Source organism: Herpailurus yagouaroundi, unplaced genomic scaffold (genome assembly GCF_014898765.1).
Source record: "Herpailurus yagouaroundi ecotype Mexico unplaced genomic scaffold, PumYag 196, whole genome shotgun sequence".
NCBI classification, from domain to species: Eukaryota; Metazoa; Chordata; class Mammalia; order Carnivora; family Felidae; genus Herpailurus; species Herpailurus yagouaroundi.
Window position 1 is genome coordinate 16,158,528 of NW_024412427.1, and position 11,692 is coordinate 16,170,219.

At 55.1% G+C, this 11,692-nt stretch overlaps 1 protein-coding gene across 2 annotated transcripts in view; it reads left to right on the forward strand.

The window, feature by feature from the left end:
• The window catches only part of EBF4 (EBF family member 4), a 58,612-nt gene that overhangs the window by 43,199 nt on the left and 3,721 nt on the right, over nucleotides 1-11,692 (forward strand). For both annotated transcript variants that reach the window (XR_005782096.1, XM_040447501.1), the window contains exons 7-14: nucleotides 5,781-5,862; nucleotides 6,684-6,801; nucleotides 6,915-7,048; nucleotides 7,144-7,270; nucleotides 8,845-8,933; nucleotides 9,081-9,146; nucleotides 9,248-9,425; nucleotides 9,499-9,687. Coding sequence is in view for 1 of the 2 variants with exons in the window: in XM_040447501.1 (XP_040303435.1) it covers nucleotides 5,781-5,862; nucleotides 6,684-6,801; nucleotides 6,915-7,048; nucleotides 7,144-7,270; nucleotides 8,845-8,933; nucleotides 9,081-9,146; nucleotides 9,248-9,425; nucleotides 9,499-9,687 (983 nt within the window). In the remaining variant the exon portion in view is untranslated. The remainder of the gene's footprint in view (nucleotides 1-5,780; nucleotides 5,863-6,683; nucleotides 6,802-6,914; nucleotides 7,049-7,143; nucleotides 7,271-8,844; nucleotides 8,934-9,080; nucleotides 9,147-9,247; nucleotides 9,426-9,498; nucleotides 9,688-11,692) is intronic.

Sequence of the window (11,692 nt, forward strand, 5' to 3'; positions counted from 1 at the left end):
TCGCAGTCCGTGAGTTCGAGCCCCGCATCGGGCTCTGTGCTGACAGCTCAGAGCCTGGAGCCTGTTTCAGATTCTGTGTCTCCCTCTCTCTCTGACCTTCCCCCATTCATGCTCTGTCTCTCTCTGTCTCAAAAATGAATAAACGTTAAACAAAATTAAAAAAAAGATAGATCACAGGCGCCCAAGTCATGGTGTATCATTACTACCCTTTAATTGCCTTATTAGCGGGATGACCACTGTCCACAGCTCTTCTTCTGGTCTTTTATTAAACTGTTTAAAATTTTTTTATTAATTTTTTTTAGAGAGAAAGAGCACATGCGAGCATGGGGGGGGAGGCAGAGAGAGATCGAGGCGGGGGAGAAGGAGAATCTTAAGCAGCCTCCACGCTCAGTGTGGAGCCCGCCGAGGGGCTCGATCCCGTGACCCTGGGATCACGACCTGAGCCGAAATCAAGAGTCGGAGGCTCAACTGACTGAGCCACCCAGGGGTCCCCTTATTAAACTTTTCATAAGAGAGAATGTTGAACATCTAGGCAGAATAAAATAATGAACCACGAGTACCCTTTACTGAATTTCAACAGGGATCAACTCTTGGTTCATCTTGTGCAGCTGGTCTTTAATCCCGAAAATCTTGTCAGGCTAAGAGCAACGGTCACCACAGCCAAAGGCCCCAAACTAGCAGCAAGGGGACCTGAGTCTCCTTTGCAACCTTGATGAATTCGTAACCTTGAGAAAATCCGCACCGAATGACTGGCTGTGCCCCTGTACAGCCTGCGTCTCAGGGCTGCTTTTGAAGGAGGCTTAATTGCCAGCCTCATGCCTGGGGCAGGGTCGGACTCTGAGAGCCCCAATTAGAGGGAATTTTCCATGACGCCTGTCCATATCAGTGGTTCATAGAGCCCCGAGCTCATATCCAGACTTTGGCGTTCGCTGTGACTTTGTACTTGATTCTTGCTTATCCTCAGTTTTCTCATCCGTCAAGTGGGAATGATCGCAAACCTACACCACCTCAGGGTTATGAGAGGATTAAACAGGGTCATGATGAGCCAGGCCCCAATCAATACCAAATATGAGTCAAAGTGACCTTCCCCTAGAAAATCAGATAACTTTTAGGCGGCTTTGTTCACATAATACTCTAGAGCAGCATAAATATAATGCGAGCCACATATGTAACTTTAAATTTTCTAGTAGCCTCATTTTTAAAAACAAAAAGGAAACTGGTAACATCGATTGTGACAATATATTTTATTTAACCCAATATACCTAAAATATTTCAACATGTGATAAATCTAAACATATTACTAGTCAGCTATTTTACATTCTGTATGGCTTTCTTTAATGTTTATTTGTTTTTGAGAAAGAAAGAAAGACAGCATGAGAGGGAGAGGGGCAGAGAGAGAGGGAGACACAGAATCCGAAGCAGGCTCCGGGCTCTGAGCCATCAGCACAGAGCCCATCGCGGAGCTCAAACCCACAAACCGTGAGATCATGACCTGAGCCGAAGTCGGACGCTCAACCGGGTGAGCCATTCAGGTGCCCCGTTCTGGGTTTTTTTCTAAATAAGCCATTGAAATTCAATGCGTATTTTAAAAACATCTCAATTCAAACCACATTTCAAGTGCTCAATGCCACATGGGGCTAGTGGCCACCCTATTGGATAGGACAGCACTAGAGTAGTGTGTCTCAAATGTTAGGAGGCCTCAGAATCACCTGGAAGGCTTATGAAAACACAGATGGCCGGGCCCCCCTGAAGAGTGTCAGCGGGTCAAAGGTGGGGCCTGAAATTCTGTATTTCTAGCCAATTCCCAGGCTGCTCCTGGTCCAGAAGGCACACTTTGAAAACCACTGTTCCAGGATGAGTTTGAAAGGACTCAGAGTCATCACTGTGCCTTATTTTCAAGTTATGGGTGATTTTTCCTAACACCCCTGAGGCTGGTGCGGGGTTAGGGGGTACACAGTGGTAGCAGTGGGGGTGTTTGCGTTGGCTCGGCCTGGCTGGCTGGGAGCAGCCTCGCGGACTACCTACCATTGGCAGTGGGTGAGATTCACCAGCTCTACCATTGCTGGCATTGACTGTGTGCATCTCTGAGCTACAAGTTCAGGGGGAGGGGAAAGGAGACTGACCCTCAGCACCCCCAGGGAGGGCCCAGGCCTCGTGTGGCTGCTTCCTCCTCAACACCACTCTGCAGGTGATGCCAACCAGGCTTAAAAACAGAGAGGCTCTGGGGCAGGTCTGCATAGGTGGCGGTGCACGCAGGGCCCCGGGGGGGGGCTGTGGGAGGGGCAGTCCCTGAACCTAGAATGGCCAGAAAAGACTGGCCAGACAGGGAGTGGGGACTGGTATAGACCCAAAGGTCTTGTGACTTATTTCCGGAAGTGAGTTATACTGGAAAGAGAAAGGATGGGAAGACGTGCTGAGCAAGGACTGTGGAAGGGCTGAGGGGGCTTCTTGAGGAGGCAGAGGGGACGGGACCCTGCAGGAAGCGGCAGTGAAGCCTTGGGAGGTCGGAAATAAAGGATGTCCCAGAGGCTGTCCCTGGAAGGTGCCTCAGCAGCCATCAGTTGCTATTCTCCTGCTTCTCCTGGTGGATGGAGGTGGATGTTAAAGATGCAGGAAATACCCCAGGCCACAAAGCGAGTCAGCGCCTCGGCCGGAGCCCACATCTCTGGGCCTATCTCAAGAACCCTTCCTCTGGGGGCCCCCGGGTGGCGCAGTCGGTGAAAGCGTCCAACTCTTTTTTTTTTTTTTTTTCAATTTTTTTTTTTTAGTGTTTTTATTTATTTCTGAGACACAGAGAGACAGAGCATGAGCAGGGGAGCGGCAGAAAAGCGTCCAACTCTTGAGCTCCGCTCAGGTCATGATCTCACAGTTCGTGAGTTCGAGCCCCGTGGCGGGCTCTGTGCTGATGGTTCAGAGCCTGCCTGGGAGTCTGTCTCCTCTCTGCCCCTCTCCGCCACTTGTTCTTTGTCCCTCTCTCAAAATAAACGAACTTAAATTAAAATGAAATGATGAATAAAAGAACCCTCCCTCTGGATTCTGTAGGCTTGAGAGTGGAGTTGGGTGCAGCGGGCACATGTGCGGGTGTAAGGGAAGTGTGTGTCACTCCCAAGCCTGCACCATCAGCGATATCCAAGGGCTGGCACTCACCCCTTCAGGACAGGGACTGTTCCTGTCCTGGTGTTCGCCCGCCTCCTTCTAGCACCTCGTAAAGCACTTCCTCCTCCTAGCACCATGTGGATATGGAATTTAAAAGAAATGGTCTGCACCATGTCATGGAAATGCGGGGTGTGTATAAAGTGATTACTGTGAGCATAGGGGTGTCTGCACGATGGGGCGTCTTATAGGGATAGAGGGAACCATTACTATGGCAAATAATGTGAAATCAACGGAGTGTCTATACTCTGCAGATACGCTGTTCGGGAGCATTTGGGGTGGCCTAATGGGGTATAAAGGGCATCTACACTGGGCTGACTATTGTTTGGGGGCATATAAGCTGTGTGCATGCAAGGTATCCTGTAGGGGTGAATGGGGGGTGTCTACATGGCGGATGTGCACTGTTTGGGGTCATAGGAGGCATCTGCATCTCCGAATGCTCTGCAGGGGCGCACAGAAGGTCTACACTACATGAAACTATTTGGGGAGGTATTCATGGTGGATGGAAATGTGTGCTGACATAACGACCCTATAGAAAGGGAAATTAAAGGGTTCCCAGAAGGATATCCACTGAGTGGGGGAATGTGACAGGTGGTAAGGTGTCAGCAATGTAGACAGAGGCAGGGCCTGGGGGTAGGTGCATCTCCAGGTAAATGGTGCCAACTCCCAATGAGTGGCTGCCCCTTGGGACACCTCTGTTCCAGGGGTGAAGCCCACCCCTACCAGTACTTGGGGACTAGCTTTTATTTATTTATTTATTTATTTTTAATTTTTAAATGTTTATTTATTTATTTTGAGAGAGAGACAGACATGAGGAGGGGAGGAGCAGAGAGAGAAAGACATAGAATCCGAAACAGGCTCCAGGCTCCGAGCTGTCAGCACAGAGCCCAACGCGGGGCTCGAACTCACAAACCGTGAGATCATGACCTGAGCCGAAGCCGGACGCTCAGCCGACTGAGCCACCCAGGCGCCCCCCCTTTTTTTTTTTTTATTTTTTCAGTGTTTGTTTATTTATTTTGAGAGAGAGAGACAGAGCATGAGCAGGGGAGGAGCAGAGAGAGAAAGACACAGAATCCGAAACAGAAGGGACTAGCTTTTAGAACCTATAATAAATCTTCCTCTGAATATGAAGTTCATGCTTTGGAGTTGGAGGCAACTCTAAGGACTTAAGTGGATATTCAGATTTGGGGTTCAAAACCCGGGGGGGGGTGGTACAATGAGGCAGCGCACTGGCAGAACCCATGGAATAGCCCAGGAGGCGGGCTACATGCCAGGAGCCGAACCCCTGCAGACGTTAGCCCTGCAGGCTGTGGTTTGGAAAGGACATCTCCCCGGATGCTCACAGGGTCCTGAACGGGCTAAGGCAGATATTGAAACATTCTGAGTTCACTAAGGGCACCAATCCAGAGCATTATCCTTGATTACCTCGCTGGTGGGTGGCAAAGCCGAGGCCCCACCCTCCCAGCCAACTGCCTGAAAGGACCAGAGGACCAACTTCTCGTGTGTTTTCTCTAAAAATCAGTCTCATCAGGGCATACACTGTGCTTTTTTTGCAATTGCTGTGTGTAAAAAAAGAAGGTACTCATTGTGTATCTGTACGGCCTCGGGTCTGACAGGTATGCCGCGGTATGTGATAGGTATAGGCTCTGCCTGATGAGTTTTTTGCTATGTGTATAACAGATGTAGAACACGTGCAAGGGAGATCTGTTTGGGGGGGGGGTGTGCCGTGGCAGGGAATCTGCTACGTGTGAGCAAGATCTGTGTGCAAGAGGGATTTGTTTTTTGGGGGGGGGGGGTCTGAAGGAGGAAGGGTGATCTGCTTGCTATATGTGATGACTGCACAGCATTTGCTGTGAGTGTATTTTGGGTAATCATATACAACACAAAGTATATTAATATATACTTTCATATTCTTCCTGTGCATCTACTGTACAGGATGGGCATATGCTGCACGTGATGGGTATAGACTCTGTGTGTGTGAGTAGTATACCATATGTGCATGATGACTATAGGCTATATGTGGAATATGTATCATATATGCTCTCTGAAGGACACCCTGAGTATAGTGGGTATACCCTGTGTGTGACGGCCATATTTTGTAATAGTATATCAGGCATATGCGGTATATATAATGGGTGTATTATCATGAGTATACGTTGTGTGTGTTAGTATACTCAGGAGGAGGGATGTGCTGTGTGAGGTGAATGCACTTTTATGTGTGATGCACATGCAGAATGACAAATATACATGGTGTGGGGTAAGTCTACAGGTAAATGTGAGTACATATTACATGTGGCATATACGTTGTGGAGTGGGGATAATTCATGAGTAATGGGTATATATATCATATATATAATGGACATATTTGGATAAGCGTGATGAGTGTATACTTTGTGGGCAGGGGGTGGGTAATCCGTGTCGTGAATTAATTGCTGGGAAGGGTCTACTCGGTACGTATCAGGCACTCTGTATATATGCAGCTTGTGGTGGGAATATGGGATGTGTGCCTTGTGTGAGCAGAGGGGAGTCACCCCGCCAGGAAGGGGCATGGAAGGGAACAGTTGGATCTTCATCCATTTCCAGACCCCCTACCTCCACCCTTGAGCCCACCCACCATACTGTTTCAGGTTCTTCCTCAAGTTCTTCCTCAAGTGCAACCAGAACTGCCTAAAGAATGCAGGGAATCCCCGAGACATGCGCCGCTTCCAGGTGGGTCTGGGAGAGGGGTCCCCTTGCATCCGGTCACCCTTTCCCGATGGGGCGGGTGGGGAAGGCCGTGGTCCCGCCACCCTGGGAAAAGCCCCACGGCAGATCTCTGCCCAGCCCTGTGCTTCAGGGCCTGGTGCCTGCTGGGGGTGGGGCAGCTCCATCTCAACTTATGCTGGCTGCCAAGGGAGGCTTCATTAGAGTCCCACTTAAGGAGATGCTAATTGTGACATTTTTACATGATTAACGACCCAGCTAATTTGCATAGCGTGAAGCAGAGAGCAGCTGCCCTTAGTACATCCCCAACCTGCACACCCCTCTCAGTGAAGGGTGGGAGGAAGAGAAGGAGGCAGCCCCAATTTCCTCCCGAGGGTGGGGGGGCTCCTGCTGATGGCTTCTCAGGCTGATGCTGCCCCCTCCCCACCGCCCCACCCCCAGTCAAAACTCTCACTCCCACTAGCCTAAGACACATTCCAGCCTTGGAGCTCCAGGGATACAGCCTGGGGTGCGGGTGTGTATAAGAACAGTAGGCACTCTGCCCAACGAGCCAGAGTTTTCTTTCAGCGCTCTTGATTTTTCTAGTTCCTGGGGTTCCCCTCCCTGGGCAGCCGGAGACCGTGTGTCCCGGGGCATCACTTGACCTAGCTGCCTCCCCCTTCCACCGTTCAGCCCCTGGGGGGAGCTCTTTCCCCTGCCAATGACTCTGAGTTCCAGCATCCAGCCACCCACCCTCACCGAGTTGCCTGTTCCCCACAACAGTCCCCCCACCACCACCAGGGAGCGCCCCAGGGCCTCAACCAGGCTGGCCTCCACTCTCCTCACAGGTGGTGGTGTCCACGACGGTGAGCGTGGATGGGCACGTGCTGGCCGTGTCTGACAACATGTTTGTGCACAACAACTCCAAGCATGGTCGCAGGGCGCGCCGCCTGGACCCCTCTGAAGGTCAGGACGCCCCCCCCCCCCCCCCCGCCCAGCACCCGCTGCCGCGAGCCCAGCCAGCCCCCAGCCCCCACTTTGGTGCAGGCCCCTGATCTGGCTCCTCACCTGCCTCCCAGCTGCCACCCCCTGTATCAAGGCCATCAGCCCCGGGGAGGGCTGGACCACAGGAGGCGCCACCGTCATTGTCATCGGCGACAACTTCTTCGATGGATTGCAGGTCGTGTTCGGGAACGTGCTCGTGTGGAGCGAGGTGGGCCACCCCCGCCAGTCTCCCTCCTGGCCTCGAGGCTGGGCCCTCCCCTCGCCCCGGGCTGGAACCCGCAGGCCTCCCCTCTCCCCTCGCAGCTCATCACGCCCCACGCCATACGGGTTCAGACGCCCCCGCGGCACATTCCCGGGGTGGTGGAGGTGACCCTGTCCTACAAGTCCAAGCAGTTTTGCAAGGGAGCCCCCGGCCGTTTTGTCTACACAGGTAAGGAGTCAGGTGGGGGGTGCGGGAGGGGGCAGAGAGGCCCAGGGTTGCTGGAAGGAGTTCCACCCAGGGCACCAGAGCCCGGGTCGTGGTTAGCCAATACCTACGGTGTGGCCACGCCCCCTAAGCGGCTGCCCCGCCTCTTCCCCACCTAAACCACGTGACCGCTCCTTGCGCGGTAGGATCTTTTCAGAGCTTGTTTCCCTCTTTGGCCTAGGTCTCCTCAATCCCCTCCCAGGCTCGCAGTCTCAGCCCCGTCGGGACATTCCCCCTGCCTAGGGCCTCCTCGCCAGGACAACCCCCCCCCCCCCCCCCCCCCCCCACGCATTCCCCAGGGTCTAGAATATCTCCAGCGGCATGTTTATTTCAAAGGTGCCCCAAATAGGCTCGATGCTCCCTAATCTTCCCTGGGTCTCTTGGTTCCCCAAGCCACCTCAGTCTTCACTCTACGTGGGCATAAGCAGGTGCACGCCCTGCCCCCCAATATACCCCTTGCAGGAAGCAAGAGCGAGAAGTTAACACAAGACAGGAGTGTCGAATCCCCCCTCCTGGCTCTATTTGACTACCCACCAGGACACTCTCCACCTTCATCTTCCTGCCCTGTCCCAGCCACCCACTTCTCCCCATCCTCCTCCCTGCAGATAACCACTTAACCCTTCCCAGCACCCGACACTCAGTAGCCATACTTACCGTCAGGGAGTTACGGTCTTAAGCGGGTAGGGGTGGCCCTAGCAGTGAACAAAGTGTGAGGTGAGTGGAGTCACACGCAGAGTGCTGGGAGGAGAGGACCTCTAGGAGGGAGTGTGGGCTTAAGTGGACTCAGGCTGAGACGGGAGGGGTGAATAGGGAGGCAGAGATGGGGAAGGAAAGACAGTCCTGGAGAAGGAATGGCAAATGCAAAGACATGGGAATGAGTGCGTGCTTTACACTCTGGGGGAAACTAAAGGAAATTCACTAAATCTGGAGTTGGCGGTGAAGAAAGTGGGTAGGGCCTTGAGGCTGGTGAGTTGGTCCTGGCCAGGCCAGGAGGAGGAGAGAAGGAAGTCCTGGGGAGCCTAGTTAGGAGTTTGCTGCCTCCTCTGCAGAACCCTGGATGTGGCCAGTCCTTTCCCTGGCGCACAGGCAAACTTCTAATGGTCACATGCTGTGACCTGAGCTGTGATAAATGGAGATTGTTGGGGTGTTTTACTTTTGTAATTAATATGTTATTCCTGGTAATGGAGACAGAAAACTCTCCCTCCAGTCCTGCCCCTAGGACTGTAGACGCTAATACGTACATACAGTTGCATTTTTCGAACCACAGATGGGATGGGATGGTGCTTGTGTGTTAATGCCAAGCGCCTGGCACAGGGCCCAGCTCAGTAAATATTTGTTGAATGAATGAGCAAAGAAATGAACTGAGGAAACTCCGCGAACCGAACCTTGCTGACCCGTGTGCCCGGAGCATTCCGAGAGGTTTGGGCCAGGCTTGGTGGAGGGGGTCTGCAGCGAGGCTCCCCGACTTGTTGCCGGCCGGCTTGGTCCTGCGGAGCGCGCTGGGAGGGGGTCCTCCAAAACGCCGCCCCTCTCCCCAGCCCTGAATGAGCCCACCATCGACTACGGATTCCAGAGGCTACAGAAAGCCATCCCCAGACACCCCGGAGATCCTGAGAGGCTGCCCAAGGTACCCAGCGGGGCACAGCAGACCGGGGATGAGCGTGTCCTGTGGCCCCAGGGGCGGGGTGGGTGGGCGGAGGGGACGCCCGGCCCCTCTGCCACCCCCCACCCCGGGGCTGTCCCTCCATCCCGCTGTCTCCTCCCCCGCCCCCAGGAGGTGCTGTTGAAGCGGGCGGCCGACCTGGCGGAGGCCCTGTACGGAGTGCCCAGTAGTAACCAGGTATGGCGCCTCCGCCCGCCTCCTCGCGCCGCCAGGCCGGGGACTGTCCCCCTCCCGGCGCCTGCGGCTGCCCCGGCCGTGCCCCGCTCTTGTCTTCGCAGGAGCTCCTCCTGAAGCGCGCGGCGGACGTGGCCGAGGCTCTGTACAGCGCCCCCCGCGCGCCCGCGCCGCTGGGACCCCTGGCCCCGAGCCACCCACACCCCGCCGTCGTGGGCATCAACGCCTTCAGCAGCCCGCTGGCCATCGCCGTCGGGGACGCCACGCCGGGCCCGGAGCCGGGTGCGTCCCGCCGCCCCTGAGCGCAGTCCCGGGTCCCCGCCCGCGCTGCGCCCCTGACCTCCCTCTCTCGCAGGCTACGCGCGCAGCTGCAGCAGCGCGTCCCCGCGCGGGTTCGCGCCCAGCCCCGGCTCGCAGCAGAGCAGCTACGGCAGCGGCCTCGGCTCGGGTCTCGGCAGCTACGGGGCGCCGGGCGTGGCCGGCCTCGGCGTGCCCGGGTCCCCTAGCTTCCTCAATGGCTCCACGGCCACTTCACCCTTCGCCAGTGAGTGTCCCCTGCCCGGGGAGCTGCATGGGGCTCAGCCTTGCCCCCTCCCAGCCCCAGGGGGGTGGGGGGCTTCCGGCGACTGCCTCCCAGCCCCAGGGGGGTGGGGGGCTTCCGGCGACTGTCTCACCACGGTCGACCCTGGCCTTGCCCTTGTGAGCCAGGCCGGCCGTCTCTGCGTGTGACCTGTTTCTGCTGTGGGACGCCTGCCCCTCGACCCCACCCCTTGGCTGCACATCCCGGGCCCTGGGGCCGGGGCAGTTCTCGCACCTTTATTCTTTGAGGATTCCAGTTGCACGCATCGCTTCTAGCCCTCCCCTCCCCTTGAAAGGGCCTTTACCGGGGCTGGGGGGTGGGGGTACCGACATCCAGCTGAAACCTGGCGGACCGCCACCTTTCCATCTTATGCGGGGACTTTGGGAGGAGGCTGGCGCCCCCTGCCGGAGGTCCTAGGGAACTAATGGCTCAATCAAAATGGGCTTCTACCTGTCTGTCCCCCGTGGTCTGAGAAACAGAGGTCAGAGGGAAGTTGTGGCTCCCTGCAATCCGGCTGGGAAGAGCAGGCAAATTGTGTGGTCAGACAGATGGCTACAGGGTTTGAAAGTCCCAATCAGGAGCTGTCTGACATTCAACAAGTTACTTTATTTCTTTCAACTTCAGTTTCCTCTCTGTAGAGCGGGATCAGTATCACCCCTGCCTAAGGTCTGTTCTCAGATCTGAATGTGCCACTGTGCATGAAGTGCCCAGACACAATTTAGAAAGAGTGTATGATTTTCCATCCTGGGTACTGCTCTTTCTGGCTGTCGGTTTGAGCCTGACTCTCCTGATGGCCTGGGCTCAGCTTCTGGGACCTGAAGCCCCGTATGTCTGTGTTTACACAGGCCACGAACCTCTCCTGTCCCTACTAAGACCCCTGTCTCTCCTGGACCTCTGCTCAGGCCAGGCTCCGCCTCTCCCACTTCCTTCAGATCTGGGACAGCATTCTTACAAACTCTCTGGGCGCCCTTTGAATTTTATATTGGCGGGACCTGGAATACCAGCCCTTTCCCTCCATACTCACAGTGCAGTCAGCAGTGGGGAACACACTGCCCCAGTGGGCAGAAGCCACCCCATATGGGGTTTCCCCCCGTTCAGCCAGAGGATCAAGAATTCTAGGGCTGCTTACCCCCTGCTTCCAGCATTAGCTGGGGATACCCTGGACTTGCCTCAGGGTTGGTCCCATTTTGTGACCAGTACTAACCCATGTCCCCATCCACTCCCAGTGGCATGTGACACAGTGCGGGGGGGGGGGGGGGTATCATTCTCATGGAGTCTGCCAGGACATGCCTGGAATGACATCCAGCACTGCCCCAGCCAGAGGGTCTGGGGCTGTCTGCTTGGGCCTCCCCTTGGTCTTCTGCTTTGGCCACCAGCAACTCTCAGTGTGGCCCACAGATCCCACTACTACCCAAACTACAATATGTGGCTGTAAGCTCCCAGCCTTGAGAGATACAGTACATTTTTCTGGCATTTGTCTCAGGCCCTTCATGGAGCTCCATGGGCCTCATCAGCTAGCAGTGAGCCTTGTCTTAAAAAGATGGTGATCCATGAAGCTGAGGACATTTGGAACAGGGGTAGCTGTTGAAGGCATCGCTTTTTCAAAAGGGGAGTGGGGGTGTGCTTAGGTGCCAAAGGCAGCCTTCTCAAGCTATTGGTTCCTTTCGAGAAGCCCCCACCCCCACCCCATGCCAGCCACTTGGACAACACTCACATCACAGCCTTATTGGTGTGCAGAAGAGAGAGGCAGGGAGTCGGGTTCCGATGAGGATGTAGAAAGGAGTATCCAGAGATGCCCTGGGCAGAAGCCCCCAGGAGAGGAGGCCGCAGAAAGGAGGGGCAGGCAAAGCCTGTGAGGAGGAGGCTCCCCGGCTATTCCCAGGTGAACAGGCTACAGCCCTGGATGGCCAGCAGGTTGAGAACAAGAAGATCCAAGGATGTGGATCTCTGTTTTTGTTTAAAATCGACT